This window comes from Primulina tabacum, chromosome 1 (assembly GCF_025594145.1).
Source record: "Primulina tabacum isolate GXHZ01 chromosome 1, ASM2559414v2, whole genome shotgun sequence".
Taxonomy (NCBI): domain Eukaryota; kingdom Viridiplantae; phylum Streptophyta; class Magnoliopsida; order Lamiales; family Gesneriaceae; genus Primulina; species Primulina tabacum.
In genome coordinates, this window is record NC_134550.1 from 10,546,256 (window position 1) to 10,573,504 (window position 27,249).

Genomic DNA, 27,249 nt, shown 5'->3' on the forward strand with positions numbered 1-27,249 from the left:
AACAAATTGAAGTGCATGGCGGCTAATATTTGCGACATGCATGATATATATGGTTATGTATAGATTAAGAAACTTAATAATAAGAACAAATTATAATTTTAGTTTTGTAACTTCATCTGTTTTGAGTATTAGTCATGTAAGTTGTAAATATTTAGTTTTTATCCATTAATTTTTTATTTATTTATTTTAACCAAAAGCCATTAACTCATTCAAATATTGTTTATCTGACATCGATACTATTTTTGTAATTCATGTAATGAGAATAAACTCATATTTCACACACCAACATAAATCTAAACAAAAACAAAAGGGAAGAATTAAGCAAAATGACAATGAATATTTCAAAATGAGAGGAAATGTTGGGTCAAGCGTGTATGAGTGATAGTAGTACTGAGATGAATGACCTCGTGGGAAGTTCTCATGCGTCAAGCTGCTGACGTTGCACCGCTTGATCTGGTTGGCTGAGTGGGTCGTAAAAAAGTGACACCAAATCTTAACGGGTAATACTGTCTCTGCTGGGGACATAACCGATGGTAGGAGAATGGTCAGACTGATCTCTAAGGGATATGAGCTAGACATCACCAGTAGATAGACACACACTTTAATTTCTCGGAATCATGGGCAACCATTAGCACCCAAATAGGTACACTCTGCGCTGCCACAAGTATAAGGAAATAAAGTTGTGTCTTGGCTAACAGCTATAACTTTTGGCTTAGTGGTAAACGCTTAATCCTAACAATGTTGCTCAGTGCATCATCAAATGATCAACAATTTATATGAATGGACATCTTTATGCTCTTACTAATGAAATATGACGTTTACATCACTAATGTTAGTCTCAAGCTCGAATGACTTTTATCCTTATTTTAAGCTGTTGATTCGATTAGGAACCAGTTTAATATACAGTACGCTTCCTAATGAGTTTCATGATAAATAAATTAAATGCCATAATTGGATAAAATAGTAAAATATTATTAAAATAAAGATTGTTTTTATATAAGATTCAATAAAGTCAAAGTCACGGGTTAGCTCGATGTTCACATACTCTGACAATCTCCTTTTTATGTTTTCAAGATCATCAAAATTTAGCCAAAAGCATCAGAAGTCAATATGATTAGTTCGAGAAAACAGATCAGTATTTCAAAAAAACGAAAAAAAGGTGGCAGCCTATGGAAGAACGACATAGGAATTAAGTCAGTAACTCTTTCTTTGAATCGGCAGAGAAAAGGGCATTTCATTATGGACATAACTGATGTAAAGCCTTTTCTCTTTTCCCATTAATGCTTCTCTCGACATTGCCTAGGGATTTCAGTGCTGATGGAATATGCGGTCTTCCGTTCTTGATACACAAGAACGTATCCAACGATGTGGAGAAAGTTCTGGTGATGGCATTGCTGCGTAAGATGTTCGTCCGTACCCTTAGTCATCATATGCTATTATTATATATATGTAGCTGCTGAGATCCTTTCTGCCAATATTTACCTATTGATCCCGTAAAGTAGAATAAAAAGAAAGACCTTTTTCTATGGAGTCATCCACTAGAAAAAGTTCACAATCGAAGCGAAGATCTTAACAATTAACCTTTTTAAAATGCGCCTTTCTTGAAATTTTAACACCGCCCGTTATCAAAGAACACGCTTCTTTCTCCGACCAAATGAATTTAATTATAGACAAGTTAATCACCATCATCTTATTTGTTGTGTCATTAATGTTTATATGTTATGTAACTGAGGTTTTTGTTGGGTCATTTAAAAATTTATGATATTTTCTCTCTATTTATTTCTTTGAAAAACATGATGGAACACTATTTTGATAAATGAAGATTTTTTTTTTTTTAAATTCACATATTTTTGTTTCCATTCGTAATAAGTCAAAAACAGAAGGGATGAGAACAAATTGAAGTGCATGGCGGCCAATATTTGCGACATGCATGATATATATGGTTCTGTATGGATTAAGAAACTAAATAATAAAGACAAATTACAATTTTAGTTTCGTAAGTAACTTAGCTTGTTTTGAATTTTAGTCATGTAAGTTATAAATATTTTGTTTTCATTCATTGACTTGGATTTTTTTCAATTATTTTTTTAGTCAAAAGTCATTAATGTGACGCCTCGGGACGGGGGTTGATTGACATCGGCGTTGCTCTCAAATTTACATTCGAAAACAACAAGACTCAGAAGTATAAAATACATAAACCAGTCTTTTTATTCATAATACGGAATAAATCAACTGTCTCTTACAACTCGAATACTAATGTTTTACCGGAAATGTAAAACCAGACATAACAGTGTCTTAACAGATGCAGCGGAATTAACACAAACATAAACTGCGAACAATAGTCTTCTTCACCAGCCCCAGAACTGGATCTGCTCTTCTTCTTCTAACTTTTCTTCCTCGTTCTTATCTGAGATGTGTTTGGTGGGTGAGTGATATGATTGTCACTCAGTAAGCAGGGGCGGGAATAACTCCCAATTTTCGAAATCGTTTTCAACAGGACAGTAAAACAGTAATATGCAGAAAATTTTTATTTTCAGAACAGAAATCAGAATTCAAAAATCACAGGTTTCAGAACAAAAATCAGAATTAGTAAGCACTGAGCACGTTAGTGAATTTCATGGCTAAACCGATATCAGTCCCCTATATGTTCTCTCCTCTAAGGGGTGAGGCCATAATCAGAATCAGAATTCAGAAATGTTCAGAATATATATTCCTACTATTAGTTCACTAGGGAGTTTCAGTGCTTCAAAATCATATATCAGAAATTAAACATACAGAAACTGTGCTTTAAAACAGAATTATCAAACTGATTTCAAGATATTTATACATAAGCTCACTTACTGTAATTTGCTAGAGTTTCGGTTGAAGTCTACTGGAAATCTGGTTGCCTCGCTACTGGTTTTTACAGCTCTAAAATACCCTCTCTTAGCTAAATTTTCAAGTGATAACTCAAGAATTGTGTAACAACAATCTCAGAGACTTGAGGGTGTTATTTATAGGACCAAATTCTGACTGTTAGTCTCCATATTAATGACCATAATCTGCCATTAACAGCCTTTATTCCATGTTAATGTTTCAGTTACAAGTCTAAGCTGAATCAGTAACTGTTTCTGGATTCTAATCTTCTGCTGCTGCTTTTTATCTGCTGTCTGCTGCTGGATTCTACTCTGCTGAAAAAGTACCAGCTTCTGAAATATTATCTTCTACTGGAAATTTTGCATTGCTACTGAAATGCTGGAAATGCTGGAAATTCGGGTTCTCACATCCCTCCCTCCTTATGGAAAGTTTCGTCCTCGAAACTTGGCTATACATGATCCTCAAAGAGGTAAGGGTATTGTTCTCGCATCTTTTCTTCCAACTCCCAAGTAGCTTCTCTTTCGGTGTGATTGTACCATTGTACTTTGACATATGGAATAGTTCGTCTTCTCAGTACTTGGTCTTTGTTATCCACAATTTGAATCGGAATCTCTTCATACTTCAGTTTTTCATTTAAATTGCCCTCAACCAACAGTGGTTCAACGTCAAGAATATGACTTGGATCAGGAATATATCTTCTTAATTGTAACACGTGGAAAACATTATGGATCCTTGACATATCAGGGGAAAGTGCTAATCTGTAAGCAAGTGTTCCCACTTTCTCAAGAATTTCAAATGGTCTGACGTATCTGGGATTCAGTTTTCCAGCCTTATTGAATCGGATTACACCATCATGGGTGACACTTTCACATATGCCTTTTCTCCAACTTCAAATTCCACGGGTCGTCTTTTCTGATCAGCCCAGCTTTTATGTCGATCTTGTGAAGCTTCTAATCTCTCTTTGATCAAAGCGACTTTATCCACTGTTTTTTGGATCATTTCGGGTCCAACAATTGCTTTTTCCCCTACCTCATTCCAATACAGTGGTGATCGACACTTTCGTCCATACAGAGCTTCGTATGGTGCCATTCCAATGCTGCTGTGGTAACTATTATTGTACGCGAACTCGATTAAGGGCAGATGTTCGCTCCAATTACCACTGAAGCCTAGAGCACATGCTCTCAGCATATCTTCTAAAGTTTGAATCGTCCTCTCTGTTCGGCCATCGGTTTGAGGGTGATATGATGTACTAAGAGTAACTTTTGTCCCCATAGCTTGTTGAAAGCTCTTCCAAAATCGAGAGGTAAACCTAGGATCTCTGTCTGATAATATGCTAGCTGGAACTCCATGCAATCGTACGGTCTCATTCATGTACAATGTGGCTAGCTTGTCCAAATTATAGTTCATGCGGACAGATAAAAAATGCGCAGATTTCGTGAGTCTATCTACGATTACCCAGATGTCGTCATGATTTTGTCTAGATTTTGGTAACCCGACAACAAAGTCCATGGAGATATGTTCCCATTTCTATTCTGGAATTTCTAGAGGTTGCAGAAGTCCTCCAGGTTTTTGGTGCTCTGCCTTGACTTGCTGGCACACGTGACACTTGGAAACAAACATTGCCACGTCTTTCTTCATTCCACTTCACCAAAAATTTTTCTTCAAATCTCTGTACATCTTGGTACTGCCAGGATGGACTGAGAGTTTCGACTTATGTGCCTCAGACATTACTTCTTGTCGAAGGTTATCGATGTCTGGTACGCACAATCGTCCTTTCATCCACAAGATTCCTTTGTTATCCGTCTTGAAATCTGGTGATTCCCTTCTTTAACTTGTTCTTTTAGTTTCACCAAAGCGGAATCTCTATCCTAACTTATCTTGATTGTCTCTCGAAGACATGGTTGTGCTGAAAGTGATGTCAGGATCACCTTACTCATATTCTTTCGACTTAAAGCATCTGCTACCTTGTTGGCTTTGTCTGGATGGTAGCTTATCGTCAAGTCGTAATCCTTCATGAGTTCGATCCATCGTCTTTGTCTCATATTTAGTTCCTTTTGAGTGAACAAATATTTGAGACATTGGTGATCAGTGAAAATCTCACATTTGGCTCCATAAAGATAATGTCTCCAAATTTTTAGTGTGAACACCACTGCGGCTAGTTCGAGATCATGCGTTGGGTAATTCTATTCATACGGCTTCAACTGTCTTGACGCGTATGCTATCACCCTTCCCTCTTGCATGAGTACACATCATAAACCTTCTTTAGATGCATCATTGTAGATGGTGAAATCTTTGCCTTCAGTTCGCAATACCAACACTAGCGTGGAGGTAAGCTTTTTCTTCAAAGTCTCGAAGCTCTTCTCACAGTCTTAACTCCATTGAAATTTAGAGTTCTTCTGTGTGAGCTTGATGAAGGGTATGGCTATTGAAGAGAATCCTTCAACAAATTTTCGATAATAACCTGCTAGTCCCAAGAAGCTTCGAATTTCTATCACCGTCTTTGGTCTAGGCCAATCTGAGATTGCTTCAACTTTCTTAGGGTCCACAGATACTCCTGCTGCTGATATTATGTGTGCCAAGAATACGACGCTCTCTAGCCAGAATTCGCATTTCTTGAACTTGGCGTAAAGTTCTTTTTCTCTTAGCGTCTGGAGGATTAGACAAAGATGTTCTTTGTGGTCTTCCTCACTTGAAGAATATACCAGAATATCATCGATGAACACCACAACAAACTTGTCAAGAAATGGTTTGAACACCCTGTTCATGAGATCCATGAATACTGCTGGAGCGTTTGTTAACCCGAACGGCATCACCATGAACTCATAGTGTCCATAACTTGTTCTGAAGGCTATCTTCGGAATATCGTCTGTCTTGACCTTCAGTTGGTAGTAGCCTGACCTTAAGTCGAGCTTGGAAAAGACTGAAGCTCCTTTGAGTTGGTCAAACAAGTCATCTATCCTTGGAAGCGGATACTTGTTTTTGATTATGATCTTATTCAGCTCTGTAATCAATACACATTCTCATGCTTCCGTCCTTCTTCTTTACAAATAGAACAGGAGATCCCCACGGAGATGCGCTTGGTCGGATTTGCTTCTTATCCAACAATTCTTGAAGTTGCTCTTTGAGTTCTTTCAACTCTGCCGGAGCCATTCGGTATGGTGTTTTTGAGATTGGTGTAGCATTGGGCACTAAATTAATCTCAAATTTCACCTCGCGGTCGGGAAGTTTTCCAGGGAGTTCTTCGGGAAATACATCCGAAAATTCTTGTACTACCGGAATCTCTTCTAGGGTAAGTGTGGTTTCTTTCTTTACCTCGCTTAACATAGCTAGGTAAACTTCTTCTCCACTTTTCATGGCTTTCCAAGTTTGAGAAGCAGAAAGAAGAGTCTTTCGTTGTTTTGTCTTACCATGAAATAAAAGTTTCTCTTGGCGTGGAGTTTGGATGGTTACCGTCTTTCCATGACAGTCTACTAAAGCATGATTTTTGGCTAACCAATCCATTCCAAGAATTACGTCGAATTCCACCATGTTTAGTTGAATTAAGTCTGCCTTGAAACTCTGATTATCTATGAGAACACCAATATCCCGATATAGAGTGCGAGTTTTTAAAATTCGATTTGCAGGAGGTTCTACTCTATATGGTTCTTCTAAGTTATTAGGCTTAGCTCCTAACTTCTTGGAAAATCTCTTAGACATGAATGAATGTGTAGCACCACAATCAAATAACACATACGCAGGCATATCATTGATTATAATGGTACCTGCTACGACATCATTTGAATTGTCAGCCTCTTCTTGAGTAAGAGCATAAACTCGAGCATTTGTCTTGTTTTCCTTAGGCTTGTTCAGAGTTGTTCCTCCTGCTGGACCATTCTTTGGATCTGGAAGAGGACATTGAGCAATGCGATGGTCCATCTTTCCACAACGGAAACAAGCTCCAGAATTCCTACGACATTCACCAGTGTGTGTGAATCCGCAAGTTTGGCACTTGACTCCTTCTTTGCTTGATTGAGAAGAAGTGGTTCCTTTGGATGGAGCACTGGTAAATTGGTTGCTTGAAAACCTAGGCTTCTTGAATTGCTGGCCCGGTTGGTACTGGCTTGGCTGAGGACGCTTGAGTTTGTTCTCACCTTCACGCCTTTTAATGTCATTCTCAGCCCTGATGGAGGTTCCCATCAATTCATCAAAACTATCGGGTTCGATAACGGCAAGTGCAGATTGAATACGGCTGTTCAATCCCTTCTTGAAGCAATGCATCTTCAAGGCCTCGTCTCCCATGATGGTTGGGGAGTAAGTTCCCAATGAGTGGAACTTGGATGAATACTCCACCATTGTCATGTTTGGTTCATGAACCAAGCTTTCAAATTCTGACAGCTTCTGCACTCGAACTACTGTCGGGAAGTACTGCTTCAGAAATGCCTCTCGGAACCTTTGCCAAGTGATAGGTCCCGCCCTTACCATAGATGGTGAGACTCCTTCCCACCATTTGGCTGCTTTATCCACAAGAAAAGGTGTAATCACATCTACCTTGATCCCTTGTGGAACCTCAAGTAATCGAAGATGGTTCTCCACCTCCTTCATCCAATTCTGTCCGACCTCGGGATCGAAACTTTTATCAAAGTTTAGGACTCTTACTCTTCGGAGAGCCTCATAGTGCTGCTTAGTCCCATTCTGAGCTGGAGGTGGTGGCGGTGGTTGGTTAGCATTAGGGTTCACTAACCCTTGTAGCGTGGTTGCCACAATCGTGGCTATAGCCATCAAGTCCACCTGACTGAGACCAACTGCTGGTGGTGGTTGTGGTGGTTGATGTGCATCTTCATCATTGCGGTTGTTGTGGTTATTGTAACGAGGGTTACGGTTGTTTCTCACAGGTCGTCCGTCCATTTCCTACAATTATGAAAGTTCTAAGATTGATGGCAGAATAGAAACTAAACAAAGGAAGCAAAATGATTAAGTAATTGCTCAAAATTAAATATGAAACCAATGGATATAATTAAATTTTTATTGATTCCCACAAAAGTGCAATTACAACTGATTTTCGAAAATGAAAACCTAAATGCAAATGGAACACGTGGTATTACAAAGGACTACTACTGAATGTCTAATCTATCACTTCTCCTAATCCCAATTCCATAGGATCCTCTTCAATTTCTTCTTCCTCTTCTGGATCCTCTTCAGGTTCATCTTGGTTGGCTATTACTGCTTGTAGATGTTCAATATGACCATGCATAACCGCATTCTGGTCACTAAGAACTTCCACGGTGTCATGCAACTTGAACGGATCGGTTAGAAGGATAAAAAATGTTTAGAAGGGGGGGGGGGTTGAATAAACACTTCACGAATTTTATATTCTCTTCGAAGATTTGGATTCAGTTTGGTTACAAACTGACTCTAGGTATCACGTCGGTCAATGACAATCAGTTAAACTGAAGAAAACAGTTGCGGAATATGAACTGACTAAAAGATAGAATATCTAACTCAAATATAATAACTGAAGTAAAGAACACAATTGTTTCTGGATGTTCGGAGACTTGAATAACTCATACGTCACCCCTTCTATCACGAAGATAGGATATCCACTAAAAGTCTTTGATCAAATACAAGACTTGTACTGACCCACTTCAGTTTGAACTTAACACTGCCAAAACTGAAACTCTTAGTTACAAACGCTTTTACAGTCCTTAACTGAACTTAGCACAACTTAAAAGAATTAGCAGATATTACAAAGTGCTATTAAGCTCAAATGTATAGCCTGAATGCTACTGATATAACAAGTAAGCGAGAGCTTTCGATATTTGAATGCAAGTAAAGAATTTTTCAGCGTAACAGCAAGCTTCAAAGAGATTGAAATTTCGTTGTAGGTTCATTCTTTTCAGCTGCTCTCTTCAACTATTTATAAGCTTCCATTTCAACGGTAACATTAACTGCTGTTTGAATATTATATCCGTTGATATGCCACGTCGTTATTCTTCTGACAATCGTACTCTATGACCTCTGAAATGCGGCGTCCCACTAATAGTTGCAGACTGTAGTGGTACTATCTGTCGGTTGTTAATGACGTGTTCAACTGAATTAATCAGCTGCTGGGCAATAAATTGGTGAGGAGAATAACTGAGTTGCGTTTCAGTTGCGTAGATCAGTTTATTATATTCAGTTGGTTTGCATAATCAGTTGGCAATTTGTCAAACGCCGTAATTTTGATTCCAACAATTTCCCCCTTTAAGGTGTTTGACAAAACTAAGCACAAAATAACTGAACAACTGAACTCATCGTAGATAACATAAAAGTTTTGATATAGAATTGAGTAACTGACAATGACTCAAAGACTGATCTTCTTTTGTTGATCTAGCAGCTCTTTAATCTCTTCCCCTTTTTTGTCAAATAAACCCATCTGAAGAGATAATTTCCTAACATCGATTGATAAGAGATTGGCAGAAGAGGATATGTTAGAGACGGCATAAAGCATTGTGGTTTGCAACGAGTCTATTTTTCTTGTTACAAGCGTCTCCAGATTTTCAACGTGTTTGCTGATAACGTCTTGAGTGATGGAGAGACTCTGATCCAAACCTTTGTTCTTTTGAATCGCGTTCATTGACTGAGAAAGAGAGGTTAAGGCTTTTTGAATTGCTTTCAGTTTCTCTGAGTTGAATGCTTCAGAATGTTCTAGCTTCAGAGAATGTTCTAGTTGAGTATGCTGAATTTTGTACAAATCATTAATCACTCTCTGTATATTATGCTGAATGTCCTGAATCTCTTCAAGAGCAAACTCAAGATCCTTGGCAGAGTGAGGATTTGGCTGATCCGATGCTCCAGTTTCCTGAGAGAGTCGATCAAAAACCACCATGGTTCTTTCAGATATCATTGTTGCAGCAATAGTCGATGCTGGAACATCTGTTTCAGTTACTTCCGCTTGGACCAGAGGAGGTGAAGACTGAAGTTGATTAGCATTTGAGCTTTCCTGCTGAATGTGACAGTTTGCAGGGTCTTCAACTAGAGGGTCATGAACTGATGCTTCTGCCCGATGATCACCTGAAATACGAGCTGACACAACAGTTGGAGGATTTTTAGAAGTAGTCAATAGATCCTCCAGATTCTCAGTAATGTGGTGATCTGGTGATTGAACAGACATCATAGCTTGATCATTTGGTTCAGAAATGACAGCTTGAACTGGCTCGTCAGTTAAGATGGGATTCTCTTCAACTGCTTGATCAGCGGAGTGATCAACTGACAAGGGCTCATTGGTGGAAGTTACTAGAACCACTGATTGAATAATTTCATCAATATGAGCTAGTGTCAATTTAGCTTCTGAATACATCTTGGGATCATCAATAGGAGGTGATGACAAGAGTGAAGGTGGAGCAATTGAAGATGAGGAGACATCTGCTTTCTGAGAAAGGGTAGCAGTAGTGTCCTTATCAGGCTCTCCAGCTGATTGTTCAGCTAGATCTTCAGTCACAATTTCTTGAGAAAATTCTGGGATGATCAGTTCTTCATCCATTTCCCACTGTTTAATTTATGCTTGTAGTCCAATTAAATTTGCTTCTAGTTGAGCATAGACTGCTTTATCATTGAATGCAGTTGGACTTGTGGGATTGAAATTTTGCCAAAACTCAGTAACAATCTGCTTCAGCTTCTTTTCTCTTGAAAGATCAAAGAAATACCTCTTCCTCTGCAAAGCTTGATAAATTGAAGAAGCTTTGACCATCTTCAGCACTACTCTTTCTAGAGCAATAAATCTTTTCAGCTTAGACTTTTTGTTGAGGTCCTTGGCAAAAACCCAAACTCTGAAATTTACCCATTCTTCAAAAACTTGGAGCTTCTCTTCAGCAAATTTATTGACCTCTTGCCAAATTAGATCAATGTGAGTTTGAATGGCATTCGAAGGTCTGTGCTCTTCTTGTATTTTACCTTTGCCCTTGTAGTCAGTCAAAATATGAGGAATGGTTAATCCAGACGTAGTTGCATCAATCTTTTCTCTGAGCACAACCCCTGTTGGTCTGGCAAATGGTAAAGGGGAGTAAGGAGAAATACTAATAATTGGAGCTTTTACTCCAGCAAGTCTGGTTTTATCACTAGATGTAGTGATTATACGCTTTGGAGGAATGGTGAACAAGGGTAACTGATCCTCAGTTGATGACTCAGTTGGAATTGCCTTCAATGGAACAGCCTGGATTGGCTGTTGATCTCCTGATTTCATCACCTTATCAGTTGGTATGACTTCAACTGTAGCAGTAGGTTTGGTTTTCAGTGTCCGTGGTTTCTTGGCAATTGGAGGAGACGGGGTCTTCTCTACATTAGAATCACTGATAAGCAATTTGCGCTTTGAAGTCTTCTTCTGTGGTAGAGTCTTGGCAATCTTAACCGATTTGGGAGCAGCCTGCTGTGTCCCAATCTCTGTTTTGATCTTAACAAATTTTTCAGGAGAGATGTCCAACTTAGTTTTTGGTGGCAAAATATTCTTGGCATTGAACACCTTGAATTTAGATAATCTCTCGGAATCATCAGTTACTAATCCTTTGGCTTTCATCAAATAGCTCAGTTGTATTGCAAAACCTTTTGACTGCTTGGTGGAAGAGAACATATTCTTCAAGATGTTGAAAAGAAGGTGCTTCCAGTTGAGTCTTTGTCCAGCCATGATGACAGTAATGACTTGAAATTTCTCCAAAGTTAAAGCAGCAAAGGATCCTGCCTTTGCCAATAGCCATTTGGCTACAATGTCATCCAGTAACTGAACCTTATGCTTTAGCTTCCTTCTTTGGATCGAAAACTTTGATTTTCCATCCATCAGCAGAAATTAAGGTTTGCATCTCTTCGACATCAGATGCTTTGACATCAGCAAGTTGTGCTAACCCATCAGAAGGCAGCAAAAATAATTCTCCAAGAGAATCTTCAGAGATGGTCAACAGGTGATTGTTGACAGTAGAGATGATGTTTCCATCAGAGTTGATAAATCCATTTGAGTAGAAATCTTGAAGTTCCTTTGGATAGATTTCTTGAGAGAATTGCCCTAAGAAAGTTTTCAACCCTGCTGATTCAAGCTTCAGAAAAACATTCTTCACATCGGCTTCTCCGATTGATAGGGCTGACTCAAAATTGATAGCCATAGCGTTCAATAAGTGTACATGAATTTGATTTGCCATTTCTGAGATTTAGAAACCCTGAAATTTCACAAGACACAAGCTCGGAGTGTATGAGTTTTCTCTTGAAAGGTGATGTACGCGTAAGAAGAAACTGAAGTTAAGCGGGGAAAGGTACTTATGTACGTGACTATTCAAATTCTGGACACGTGTTAGTCCATTGAAAATTTTGAATGAAAACATGTGTACGTGTGCTGTAAGCGTGTGTACAAATTAAACGGTTAATATGCGTCCACGTTTTAAGATAAAATTCATCATGAGATAGAAGACAGTCACGTCACTTGATTTGGAATATCATATGGTTAATTAGATAGCTTATATGAGAAGATTAGTGAAATACCCAACTGAACGATCAGTTGTAAGACCGAGTCCTTTCAGTTGAGAGTTGACTAACATTTGTCTTCTCAGCTAACCTCTTAAAACCAATATTCCCCCTTAATAGATGCATATAAAAAATTATAAGCAAGATTACTGATAAAGATTAACTGAAAAAAATTAAGATAAATCAATTAATCCAAGTATATTGCGAAAGTGGGAAAACTTAGTCTCAGCCAATGGTTTGGTGAAGATATCAGCTGCTTGCTGATCAGTTGAAACATATTCCAGTCTGATGTCCTTCTTCAAGGCATGATCTCTGATGAAGTGATGCCTGACATCTATGTGCTTGGTCCTGGAGTGAAGAACTGGATTGTAGGTAATATCAATCGTGCTTGTATTGTCACAAAATATGGGTGATTCTTTTGCGTCAATTCCATAATCTCTCAGCTGTTGCTGAACCCAGAGCAGTTGAGCACAGCAGCTTCCAGCAGCAAGGTATTCTGCCTCAGTTGTGGAAGTTGCTATGGATGTTTGCTTCTTGCTGAACCAATAGATCAGTCTGTCTCCTAGAAACTGACATGATCCACTTGTACTTTAATGATTAAGCTTACATCCTGCATAATCTGCATCTGAATATCCAACTAAATTGAAAGATTAATCTTTAGAATACCATAACCCAACATTTTGTGTGCCTTTTAGATATTTTAGAATACGCTTGGCAGCTGTAAAATGTGATTGCATAGGATTTGCCTGAAATCTAGCACACATGCAAACAGCAAATACAATATCTGGACGACTAGCAGTTAGGTACAATAATGAACCTATTAAACCTCTGTAAAGCGTCGTCGAGCGCTTATCGCTTTACCAAAAGCTATAGCTAGTAGTAATGGTGCAACTCAAATCTTTTAAACCGCACAGCAGCTCAAGCACCACGGTTCGATCGTTCTACCAAGCAGGACAATTATTGCACCCAACAGATGTTTTTACTTTCCTAGTAACTTTTAATTTATTAAACACTTATACTTGATAACATATATACTACACATTATTATTAATTGCTTACTTTAAATGTATCTTTTCTTTCTCTTTATTCATATTTTAAATATGTGTGATTTGTAGTATTTAATTTTTTTATGTCTACTAACATTATAATATTTTATTTTTATCCAATGATATCTTTTCATTATGTAAATTAGTATTTGAATTTTTTTATGTCTACCCACATTATAATATGTTATTTTAATCCAATGATTTAGATTTTTTATTTATCTTTTCATTATGTGAATTAAATTAATTAAAGTTTAGAAATAACTCATTATCGAATTGTGAATTTTCTTTGGTGTCTAATTAATTTTTTTTCATGTCCTTATGTGACAGTTTGCTAGAATTTATGTGTTTAAATTAAATTCTTATTCAACCGAACTTTTTTTGAGGTTTATATTTGTAAATTATTTAAATAAAATACGGTAAAAGATCGTTGTAATTTGATCCGTCAATTTGGGTTGGGTCTATCGGTTTTCATCGGTTATGAAAATTAATTCAGTCGGTTCGGTTATTGCTAAATATTTCGGTTCGGTTTGATTATGACTAATTCGGTTCGATCGGTAACCGAACCGAGCGAATACTCACCCCTAATTATTATAACAATCTATCATCACATAAAAAGTACTGATGGATTGATTTTAAAAAATATTGATTAAATGTTGTCATTTATTTTCAATTTATAATAATAATATTTTTGACAATAAATCATCTTTTTATTGACTCTTATGACACTTATTTTAATATTTCATGTTAAACTCATAAGTATAATTAGCACAATCAAATTACTAATGTCATATTGGTATTACCTCCAAAAATTAATATATTTAATTTTTCTAATTATTTATATATCTTAACGGGACCACTGTGTACACTTATCTTGAGAAAAATTCATTGCATTTATAAAGTTTGAACGGTAAATATAAATTTATAGTATATATTTAATTTGGAAACTGAATTCATTGTATGACAAATAGTTCTTCCATTTCTATTTTTTTGTGTAACCCAAAAGAGTTAATATTTTTTCTCTTTTATCTTCTCCAACTCACCGTAAAAAGTTAAAAAAATATTTATATCTTGAAAAATATTTTTTTATTGTTTTTCTTGTCTATATATTTTGTTATATGTGAACATATATTCTACTTCATTGTCTTAATTGTCATATATCTTTACTATATAATTTGTGTACATTGAAGATGAATAAGTTCATTTTGTAGTTTTTTATTACCTGGACTTAGGTTGATATATTAATATGTGATATACATAGATATAAGAATTTTCAAATTCAATTTATTCACAATGATTTTTCATAACAAAGGCTAACTCAAAATAATAAAAATTAGGATTCATAATTATTTTAAATATGATATAAAAATAATATGTAGAAACTTTTTTTGACATTTTAGTTGCAAAATACAGTGATAAATGCTTGTAGATGCACTATTTTATTGTGGCAATTATAAATTTATTTAAATATCTTTATTCTCACTCAATAATCAAAATTTGTTTATGTTTTATTTTGATTATCGACAAATCCAATATTTCATTTAAATGTTTTTGTTAATAATATTTACATGAGTTTTATTGTATATTTATCCAATTTGAAAGTGATAAATTATAATTCAATATATAATAATATTTGAAAACTGTAAAATACTTCTAAATTTAAAAATCGAGTAAAATGTAAGGGATCCATTCAAAACTAAAAGTTGGTGCAACCTGTTTTATCTAGCTTTACAATCGAATAATATAGGATCGAGCGTTTGTCGTTTTACCAAAAGCTATAACTGATGGTAACTATGCAAGTCAAATCTTTAAATCACATAACAGTCGTGGACAATTATTGTACCAAACAATCTATCTCCTAATAATTGCACCAATTGCAATCAATGAAAATCAAACTCGCGATCTTGGCCTTGATACCAATTGTAAGCTCAAGCGTTTACTATTTTATCAAAACCTATAGATTATTATAACGGTAAAAATCAAATATTTTAAATAGTACAACAGCTCAAGCGCAACATTTCAATTAGTCTACCCAACATGATCAATTATTGTACTCAACAAATAAGTTTATGCAAATAACCTTTTACTATATCATATGAATTAATAAGACATTTGAATATAATATATACTTGATATTCTACATAAGTAGTAGAGAAAAAAAATCATTTTTCATCTATTTGAAAATTTATATTTTAAAATAAAAAAATCAGAAAATAAATATATATAGGATGTTGACAAAATCCCGAAACCCAAATTGAAAGTTGAATTAATACATTCATATTCATTATTAAATTCTACTATTTAATTTTAATAGATTTAACATGTTTATCCACTAAAAATATTGAAAGAATTGTTTATACAATTTAATATAAAAGTTAAAGTATATCATTTTCTGATTCCGAATAACGATCACATTATTATTACGTTACAATGATAAATAAATTATTATTTTTAGTTTATCATCACAGTCTTTACCTCAATAAACACATTTTCGAATGTAGGATGTTAAATTTAAAATTGACATTAGATAATTATAGTATTAATTCTAACATTCTTTTTTTATTCTTCTAAATACTTTACTTTTTCTATCTTCAAATATATTAATATATTTATTGTTGTATACAAAGTATAATAATTATTTGATTAATCGATCACATTTAAGATTAGATGTTTAGAAAAAATTCTAATATATTTTTAAAGACCAATAGATGATGAAATTAAATTTGAAATCAAGAGAAAAATTAAGAAAATGTAGAACACTATAGTGCATGAACTTTCGCTTTGTACAGTGACAAAACATATATAAGGTGAGACCAAGTGAGATACTTATATATATAAGTCTAATTCAACTTAGCCCATTATAATATTTTTATTAACTCACTTTGTCCTTCGTTTTTACTTCACTAACTTAGTAATGTGACTCATTCAAGCATTAACTTTTTATTTTTTTAGTACATAGTGGCCTCCATTCTCACCGAATTCAATCTTTAGAAATCAGTATTAGTAGTTTATAGGTAATAGACAATTATTTAGTTTTTATTTTATGTTTTTGATTAATTGTGTAATTTTTTATGTTATACCTAATTCATTTTTAGAATTTTTATTAAAATTTTATAATCATGATTAGAAGTGTTGCACGCGTAAAATATAAAATTAATATATTTTAAAATGTTAATATTGAAGTGTCGAATAAATGTATTAAATCATTATTTAAGAACTTTTAGAAAAATAATATATATCATAATTAAGATTTAAAGATTAACATACAAATAAAAAATTACGATGAATATCTTATAAAATAAATGGTGTTAGCCCAAAAAGATTAAATATGATTATTGTAAATGAATTTTTCTTAATAAATTAGAAAATTTTCAGAATTAATTAGAATGTTTTCAATATAGTATGTCGATAAATGTTTTTCATATGAGTTAGTGATTGAGTTCTTACGAACATTTAAAAAAATGTGTCTTTAGTTATAGTAACAGTGTCTTATAATTTAAAATATTAAATGAAACAAATTATCAAGATAAAAAATTAATTAGGAAATTCAAGAATATGTGACTACTCAATTAGTTTAATTGACATGTTCTTTAGTTTGATGATTTAATAGATGTTAAATCCACAATAACTGAGTTTGATAAGAATTCTTGTAGAATAAAATACAATTATAATAAATTACTTGATTGTACATGTAATACAATTTTGTATAGTTCATATATTTTTGATTTATTTCATTTATAAAGTTGAAATTTCATATATTATGATATAAGATTTGTGATATATCTTAACATCGATAAATTCATTAAAAATTTATATATTAATTTTCACTACCATATAATTCTGGTTTAACCCCAGACTTTTTGTATTCGTTTGTTTGAATTTATTGTTCTTCATTTTACCAAGACTCATAATATGTCAAACATGAAATTAAATATTAATTTAAAGATATGATAATATTTATATATTGTAATAAATATATTTATCTCTCACGATACTGATAAAACTAACTTAAAAATAATATGTTGACGAACATATTGTCAGGAATCCAAAAATACAACTCAAATGTCAACTTTGACACTCAATTTTGAGCGACTGCCAAAATGTCTCGGACCCACAATTTTGGACAAGATAGTAATATCACAATTTTGAAATCAAAATGATATTTTCTATTTTATAACAAGAATTCATGATTGAAAATCGATAATATTAGATATATAGATATTCAATATAAACTTGTGCGAGCTCATTTAGTCTCACCTTTAAATGAGTCGACAAAATTTCAACCCAACTCACTTAAACTGTTTGGCGATACAGGCCAACCAGACAGACCCAACCCAAATTGACGGCTCAAATCACAACGATCTTTTACCGTGTTTTATTTAAATAAATTATAAATATAAACCGCAAAAAAATTCGGTTGCAAAAAAACTTTAATTTAAACACATAAATTCTAGCAAACTGTCACATGAGGACATGAAAAAAATTAATAAGACACCAAATAAAATTCACAATTCAATAATGAGTTATTTCTAAACTTTAATTAATTTAATTTACATAATGAAAAGATAAATACAAAATCTAAATCATTGAATTAAAAATAACATATTATAATGTGGGTATGCATAAAAAAATCAAATACTAATTTATATAATGAAAAGATATTATTGGATAAAAATAACATATTATAATTTGGGTAGACATAAAAAATTAAATACTAATAATCACACATATTTAAAATATGAATAATGAGAAAGAAAAGACACATTTAAAATAAACAATTAATGTAAAGCAATCAATTAATTAATGTAAAATAAGCCATTGATAAGAAGATACATGTAAATTGATATAGTAAAGTCACGTATTTATATATATAATAGATAATAGTAGATATATATATAGTACGTACAGCCATGCACCTCGGTCCCGATATTTGCTTCCTTTCTCTTTTGATTTCTCGCCAAACAATTACTAATTACGAGGTATGATCAGCAGCGCTAGCAGTCAAAAATGACTTTAGACTACTATACGTGAGAAAACGAGATTCCACCCACCCACTTTCTATGTTCAGCACTACGTACAGTAGCAGCCAGCCCAAATTTTTTGTCAAAACTTTTGTTCTCCCCCCTACCAAAAGCATGGTCAACTTAAGCACACTATATCGAAACCACCTCAGATTGATTAATATTTATTTAGTACTATATTAGCAGCATCCATATCTATATATATATAGACTCCATTTACCCGAAACAATTTGCTAGATAGGGTGGGGGGCCGATGCAGTACTAGCAAACCACATTCTTATATATACACGTATAGAGAGCGTGAAAGGCAGAACAAAGTCATGGGTGATTTTGCAAATCCTGATGCTGACACAGCACAGAACTCAGCCCCTATGACTCCTCGGCTGGCATCTGTTGCTCCGACACCACCTGTAGCCCAGACTCCGCAGATCGTCTCCCTCCCTCCTTCACAATTCCACTCCCCGTCGCTCTCTCGGTCGCCGCTACTTACACCTGGTGGAACCAATAAAAGAACTCCAAAACTCGTACCCCGCGCTTCATCACTCCATTCGGCAGCCCTTTGAGGAAAGCACTTAAGCTCACAAAGCTTGACCCTCAGGATGCATGGCTTCCGATCACTGAATCAAGAAATGGAAACGCGTACTATGCAGCTTATCATACTTTATGCTCTGGGATTGGGATTCAAGCCCTTGTTCTTCCTGTTGCTTTTACGATTCTTGGATGGTAATTCAGACATTCGTTTGGTAATTAATAATAATTTTCTCTTAAAAATATTGGAATTCTTATTGAAGTTGTCTTTTGCAGGACATGGGGTGTGATTTGCTTGACCTTGGCTTTCATATGGCAGCTATACACGTTATATTTACTGGTGCAGCTCCATGAATCTCCAGAGAGTGGAATACGGTACAGCAGATACATGCAATTAGCCGGCGCCACTTTCGGTGAGCTTTCGTTCACTAACTAATTAACCGTCACTGAATTGGCATCGATCATACATAAACATAGACATCGATCATGATTTAATGTCCAAATTACAGGAGAAAAGCTGTCAAAATTCCTAGCAGCGTTCCCGATTATGTATCTCTCCGGTGGTACATGCGTGGCACTGATAGTGATCGGTGGCTCGACCTCGAAAATGCTTTACCAAACTCTGTGTGCAGGCACATGCACAACCAAGCCTTTAACAAACGTGGAGTGGTACTTGGTGTTTACGTGCGCGGCGGTGCTTCTGTCTCAGCTTCCCAACTTGAATTCTATCGCCGGGCTTTCGTTGATCGGGTCCCTCACCGCCGTTGGTTACTGCACAGGAATATGGGGCGTCTCCGTGGGCAAGGGGAGGCTGCCCAACGTGTCGTACGATCCAGTGAGGAAAGGCACCGAAATCGGCAGAATTTTCGATGTTCTGAACGCACTTGGGATCATTGCTTTCGCTTTCAGAGGACATAATCTCATCCTTGAAATCCAGGTGAGCCCAATTTTTCAAACGCACACAATCTTTATTACACTAATAATAATTTAAAATTAATACAGTGGGTTCTGCATGTTGTTGACCATTTATAAATCGCGCACAACCTGTATAAAAATATATTCAAAATTATTTATTAAATTGATATAATTTATTGCAGAAAATTTTTGTTTTTTGAACATTTAATTGAAACGGCTTTGATTTTTTTACTTCTTGTTGTAGAAATAATGAAGTCCACTGTTGTTTGTCATCATCATCTTCATAGCGCTTAGAAACTACAGAGTCATTTACTGTGTGGAACGTGTTCATGATCAAGAAAATTGCTCCAATTAGTGAAAAAAAGATATATGAACACAAACTTTAAATTGGTCAAAAATTTGGACATCAGTAAAAGTGGAAAAGTCGCATGCACGCATTAATGTTAAGTGAAATGTGAAAAGGGAAATTTTTGTATTCTAGTAAAATTGGCATTTGAACGTAGGCCACCATGCCTTCCAGCGAGAAGCATCCATCCAGTGTGCCCATGTGGAGAGGCGTCAAATTTGCATATTTGATTGTGGCACTCTGCTTATTCCCACTGGCCATCGGCGGCTATTGGGCTTATGGTCGCATGGTATGTACCTACGTCTTTATTAATCAACTCAAAAACTCACATATGCAAATATCAGATAACAATTTAGTATAATGCATTGGCAGATCCCTCCTAATGGTGGGATGCTAGCAGCTGTATTTGCGTTCCACGGGCGTGATGTTGCGCGATGGGTGCTGAGATTGATAAGTTCTTTCGTGATCATTAATGGGGTGAGCTCGTTCCAGATATATGGCATGCCTATGTTTGATAAGATGGAATCCCACTATACCATTAGGTTCAAGAAGCCATGCCCCTGGTGGCTCAGGGCAGCAATACGTGCCATGTTCGGATTTGGGTGCTTCTTTGTTGCTGTGGCAATCCCATTCTTGGGTAGCGTGGCGGGGTTAATAGGAGGAATCGCATTGCCGGTGACTTTGGCGTACCCGTGTTTCATGTGGCTGAAATTGAAGAAGCCGGAGATGTATGGCCTAACATGGTGGTTGAACTGGGGATTGGGACTATTGGGAATGGGATTGAGCGCAGCCTTGATTGCTGCGGGTCTCTATGTTGTGATAGATACCGGAGTACAAGTTAGCTTCTTCAAGCCTGAGTAAATGATCAGGACCTGGGAAAGAAATTATCAGGGATAAAGAGTTCAACTGTAATTTTTTTTCTTTTTATTTTGTTTCTCTTGAGCATTATTACTTGCGATTGTGATATATGTATTGATATGTGGGTTTTTTTTTTTTAAGAATTATTAGAACACTTACCTATCTCCAGCCCTTGCCAACCACAAAAGTGTATATAATATGCAAAAGAAAATATCTTTCAACCAGAAAAACCAAATTCTAAGGCTACTGCGAAGTACCCAAATGCAGTTAATGGTATTTATAGTCGAAAACAGAACGATTAAGGCATGGAAATTCCATGAATGATATGATAAAATCACTCAGATTAACCAAACAAACTAGGAAATAAGATCATGCGAAACCAATGAGTTTTTAAGAAAGATGGTTAGCTAGAGGACATTCTTGTAACGTGTAAGTATTATATATGCACAAGAAGTAGTTCCATGCAAAGAGTGACAGTATGCAAAATGGAAGGCTCAACGGACAGCCATCTACTTTTTCTCCGGCTCTTCTTTTTGCTTTTCTTTCATATAAATCTAACTCCCACCAGTCCTGTTCCATTTCCATTCACAATTAATGTAAAATCTTCTTCATGAATCAGGGAAAGACATGCACGTGGACTAGTACAATAGTTTTCCTGATATGGCTTTGGGTAGCTGGTAGTGCCGAAGATCCTTACAGGTTCTTCACTTGGAACATCACTTACGGTGAAATTTACCCCTTCGGCGTTTGCCAACAAGTATGTACTTGTAAATAACAATGCTTCCAAAACCACGCATCACTTATCAGTTGATCTCTATTGTTTCAGGCAATTCTTATAAATGGTCAATTTCCTGGACCCGATGTTTACGCGGTCACCAACGATAATCTCATAATCAACGTACACAATAATCTGCCGGAGCCATTCCTTCTATCCTGGTCTATCCACTACTCCTTGTAAGATTTGAATGTTACGATTATTTTTTAATGTTATGATTAATACAGGAACGGGGTTCAGCAAAGGAGAAATTCGTTCGAAGATGGAGTACATGGAACTACATGTCCAATTCCTCCAGGCAGCAACTTCACTTACAAAATGCAAGTCAAGGATCAAATTGGAAGCTTCTATTATTTCCCATCCCTTGAATTCCACAAAGCAGCTGGTGGATACGGAGGGATCAGGATCCTCACCAGGCCTGAAGTTCCTGTTCCATTCTCCCAGCCTCACGGGGATTTCACCATTCTCATTGGAGATTGGTACATAGCAAATCACAAGGTCATCAAGAAGAATACACCGTTTCTAAATAACTTATTTAGTCCCTGCAGCTAAAACCCAATTGAAAGAAAGAAAGAAAATCCAGAGCACGAATTCGATCAGTCAGTTTTCGAAACAAAAATTTAACAGGTTTGACTTCTCCTAAATTTGCAGAACTTGAAGTCCATTCTAGACCAAGGTAAAATGCTCAGGTTTCCAGATGGAATCCTCATCAATGGTCGTGGACCTAATGGTGCGTCATTCACGGTTGAACCAGGTACTCATACTAACATGCACGTAGATCCTATTATATTATGTTATATATAATAAAAATTTAAGTTTTGGAGCTAAAAACCAATTTCAATCATTGTGTGATACTAGCTTATTTTCAGTTCTTCTTCTTGTTATATATAAGTAGAATTTAAAATTTAAATGAATCTCTAATCTCCAACAATAAATTTTTATGGAAGAGAACAAAGTTTTGGGGTTTATAAAAGTGAAACTGAATTAATGTTTAAATGCTAAAAAGAACTAATTTTAATTATGCAAAAACTTGTGTAAGACGGTCTCACGGGTCGTATTTGTGAGACGGATCTCTTATTTGGGTCATCCATGAAAAAATGTTAATTTTTATGCTAAAAATATTACTTTTTATTGTGAATATCGGTAAGGTTGACTCGTCTCACAGATAAAGATCCGTGATACCGTCTCACAAGATACCTACTCAATTAATTAATATTATCACTAATAAATATCAAGAAAGAAAAATTTGAAGTAATGTGTAAGTTATTAATCTATAATTGCTATAAAAAGTCATGCAACTCAATGAAGGTCATACTATTATTAGCATAGTTAACTACACTTGAAAATGAAAATGTAAAATACATTAATTATAGACTATATTCATTAAGTGGAAAATGACATTATTGTCCATTCACAATTTGAAAAAACCATAGGAAATGGTAATTTTTTACTATAGGCATTATTGTCCATTTACATTATGAACTCAATTAATGGAATACTAATTTTTTGTTTTCACATTTGGAAAACAGTGTCCTATATATGTCAATGCACTATATCCAAAAGTTCAATTTTAATTTGGTTATACACGTCTATATATTTTTATAGATCTCACATGTTCAAATCAATTTTGAACCTTTCGATTTTACGTTAAGATACCACCCTCATGATAGCACAAATTCAACTGATGTGATTGTTTTTTCCAGGAAAAACGTACAGGCTAAGGATATCAAACGTTGGGCTTCAAAATTCACTAAATTTTCGCATTCAAGGACATTTGATGAAGGTGGTAGAAGTGGAGGGTACTCACACTTTGCAGAATACCATATCTTCCCTAGATATCCATGCAGGCCAGTCCTACTCGGTGCTAGTCACTGCAGATCAACCTGCTAAGGACTACTACATTGCAGTGTCAACGCGATTCACCACCCAAGCCCTCATCACTACTGCTGTCCTTCACTACAGAAACTCCTTAACACCAGTATCTGGCCCTCCACCACCTGGTCCGACCACTGACATTCAGTGGGCGCTAAAACAAGCTCGTTCTACCAGGTAGTTTTCGGCCACGCACTGACATGACATTATGGGAAACTTTCTAGAAATCATCCTATTCATCACTGCAAAGGACATGTTTTGTAATTTTCAGGACTAATCTAACGGCAAGTGGACCAAGGCCGAACCCTCAAGGTTCATACCACTATGGCCAGATCAAAGTGAACAGAACCATCAAGCTAGCTACTTCAGCCGCTCTAATTAATTGCAAGCAGCGTTATGCAGTTAATGGTGTTTCATTCATTCCAGCAGATACGCCACTCAAACTGGCTGATTACTTCAACATTGCAGGAGTATTTCATGTCGGAAGCATTCCTGATTACCCCACCAGGGTTCAACAAATTCACATTAACACGTCTGTTATGGGAGCCGACCACAGAGCTTTTGTGGAAATAGTGTTCGAGAACCATGAAGACATCATCCAGAGCTGGCACCTTGATGGATATTCTTTCTTTGTTGTAGGGTGAGCGTCTTATCTGTGTCTAAATTATATGGATGCAGGTTTACTTACGAGCATTAAGGTTTGCAAGACTGTTTTCAGGATGGACATTGGTCAGTGGACTACTAATAGTCGAAAACAATACAATCTTAAAGATGCCATTTCACGTTCAACCACTCAGGTTCAAAGATTCAGTCAACCGCTTTCTGTAAACATGATGTGTCCCATATATTTTCTCTGCTTAATACAGTATGGGGATTGCCATATTTGGTTTTTATGCTACAGGTTTATCCCAATTCATGGACAGCGGTTTATGTTGCTCTTGACAATGTGGGAATGTGGAACCTGAGGACTGAGTTTTGGGCAAGGCAATATCTAGGACAACAGTTTTATCTGCGTGTTTATACACCGATTCACTCTGTCAGGGACGAGTATCCCATTCCAAAGAATGCATTGCTTTGTGGAAGAGCCAAGCACCGGACCTCTTAAAATTACCTCCTCAAAGAAAATAAAAAGTAGAAACCATTTAAACAACCTAAAGAATGGCCCTAACACAGCAACCTTCTTTATCTCTGACAAATAAATACAAGAAAGCGAAGGTGGGATTTGTTTAATTATCTTTGTATTCAGTAACTCGTTAAAATGAATTACAGATTGCCTTTATAATTCATTCATCTCAAATGAAAGTATAGATTGTAGAGAAGCGTTAAATTATTAAGGAAAAAAAAACAAACTCGATGAGGGTAAAACCTATTTGGTATCCATGTATGTAATTAGACTTGCATTCTCAATTATGCAGAGACACAAAAGATCTCAAAGATGTCTTGAGAATACCAAAATCAGTTTTATCTATGGATCTCGGTCATTAAGCAGGGATGCCCATTTTGTCGGATTTGGATCCAATGTTGTGGTTGAAAACACAGCACAACACCATGCACTTTTTACCCATGATAAGCTGATCATCTCGTGTAAAAAAGAGCACAGCACATGTTCAGCCACAGCAGAGGATCCAAATCCCATTTTGTCATCTAACGTTCATTCTAACTCTACCACCTTGTTACGAGGTTTATGATTTTCATTGTATAAATCAATCATTGATTATCTTAACAACACATGAATAGGCTTCTCCAGGGTCCATTGACATATATAACTCATCTAAGAATCATGAATTTTCACTTTAATCACGTGTTAAATTAACTTTTTATAATTATTTATCTTTTATCTTTCTACCAATCGATGAATTTTCATGAAAACAAGAATGGGGGACTGACTGCGAATTTAGTCAGTAATTACATTAGGACATCAAGACCACCTCTTTGTTTTCATAAAAAAATGTCTGCTTGTGTGACAAATATTTTATATTTGGACGGTGACACAAAACAACACTATAAATTGAATCAAGAATTCAGAAAATTATCAAAAAACTTGGGAAATAAATTTTGACATCATACTGAACCCTGCCATAGAAATTTTAGGAAGCAAAAAATCATTTACCTTGCGGCCTGGTTACTTGGTTATGGCTATGACATTCCTTAATGCGTCATTATATTTCCTTTTTTTACTGATCATATTAATTAGCCAAAGCCATCCCTCACTTGGGCGATGACTTAAAACCCCAACCATTTTCACATTTGGGAAATCAACAGCCGATGTGGGAACTTATAATCGTCTCCCAACTGGAAGGTTCAGCAATGAATTGAACAACGCTGACTTTCTCGGCTAGTTCAACTGTTGATTTGTTTCATTTTCAACAAATGGGCGATGTTTCACATGGATATATTCTTGTGAGTTTGATGTAAAATTTTCTTACTTCAGCAAAGCTTTCGGGCTCAGAAGAAGCCCACTCCTTTCTGCTTCTACTTGCCCTCAAGTCTCATTTCATACACCATCTCTGCAAAGGACTAAACTTTGCTTTTGGTGGTGCAGGTTTGCTAGATTCAGCCGTTTCAAATGTGGTAGGCCAAACTCAGAGGCTCAGTTCTTTTTATATCTCTCCACTATATGCTAAGACTACATTATTTTGGTGGACTCAACAATCAGTTGTGCTGTTATCCGAGCAAAGCATTCAATTTTCTACAGCATGAGACTAACTGCCCTGTCAGGTCAATATGCAACGGAAACAATGCTGTCCAAGTCTTTGTTCTTCATCAATATAGGGAGAAATGACATAATCGGTTATTTCAAAAGCAATAGTACGATGCCTAGTTCATCTCCATTCTGATCTCAGCTCATTCTATCTATACCGGTGTACTTCTCTATTAACATAGGTTAAATCAAATTTGAAAAATCAAAATTCCTTATACAAGGGCATACCTTAAACTGATAATTTTTCATATCGATGGACACCAGACTTTGTATGGGCTGGGGAGCAAGAAAGTTTGGCATCATAAGCTGGCACCATTGGATTGCTGTCCATCCAGTAGATTCATTAGAAAAAACACTAATGGTACTGATGGTTTCTTCAACGCTATGAATGATTTTGCAGTCACATTATACACAGCCCTGGACAATCTTCTAGCTAACATCAGCTCGCAACTTCCTGGGATAAAGTATTCACTCAGACATGCATACAGAATGGCAATTGATGTTATAAACAATCCAATAGCCTTTCGTTGGAAACTCAATACATTACTAGAATTATGATGCTTGGATCAGCATATGCTGCTCTGCTGTCAAAGCAACCACAGTTGAAAAAGGTTGAATTAATCTTATTCTTGAGTTTTCTAGTTTCCGTCAATTGTCTAAGAATTTGAGATCGTGGTTATGGACCGTTAACGCGCGAGGCCCCTGTAATTCAACAGCTACTCTTTGTACAAACCGCGGTAAGTATTTTCTCTGGGATTTGTTCCATCCAACAAATAAAGCCTCCCGTTTAGCTGCTCAAACATTATATTCTGGTCCACTATATAATGTGTCACCAGCCAATTTCTCTCAACTGGCTAAGGACAACTAATGAGCTA

General features: G+C 35.7%; 1 protein-coding gene and 2 pseudogenes across 2 annotated transcripts; 2 read left to right on the forward strand and 1 right to left on the reverse strand.

Moving 5' to 3' along the window:
* Positions 1–275: 275 nt before the first annotated feature.
* On the reverse strand, positions 276–10,354 carry LOC142504635 (uncharacterized; annotated as a pseudogene).
* An 8,242-nt stretch (positions 10,355–18,596) lies between these two features.
* LOC142540882 (lysine histidine transporter-like 8) lies at positions 18,597–21,169 on the forward strand (annotated as a pseudogene).
* A 315-nt stretch (positions 21,170–21,484) lies between these two features.
* On the forward strand, positions 21,485–24,963 carry LOC142540874 (L-ascorbate oxidase homolog). 2 transcript variants are annotated; one of them, XM_075647304.1, is made up of 8 exons: positions 21,485–21,783; positions 21,853–21,962; positions 22,029–22,299; positions 22,453–22,555; positions 23,505–23,850; positions 23,945–24,313; positions 24,392–24,470; positions 24,575–24,963. In XM_075647304.1, the coding sequence occupies exons 1-8, from the start codon at positions 21,637–21,639 to the stop codon at positions 24,776–24,778; spliced, it is 1,629 nt and encodes a 542-aa protein (XP_075503419.1). In that variant the 5' UTR covers positions 21,485–21,636; the 3' UTR covers positions 24,779–24,963. The 2 variants fall into 2 exon arrangements, with proteins under 2 accessions (XP_075503419.1, XP_075503423.1); XM_075647308.1 differs by having other exon boundaries at positions 21,621–21,725.
* Positions 24,964–27,249: the final 2,286 nt, after the last annotated feature.

Excerpts from the sequence above, each read along its gene's own strand:
- LOC142540874 (XM_075647304.1), top strand. The coding sequence starts at position 21,637 with ATGAATCAGGGAAAGACATGCACGTGGACTAGTACAATAGTTTTCCTG. Across the intron at positions 21,784-21,852 it reads CCTTCGGCGTTTGCCAACAA|GCAATTCTTATAAATGGTCA; the intron begins GTATGTACTTGT and ends CTATTGTTTCAG. Across the intron at positions 24,314-24,391 it reads TATTCTTTCTTTGTTGTAGG|GATGGACATTGGTCAGTGGA; the intron begins GTGAGCGTCTTA and ends GACTGTTTTCAG.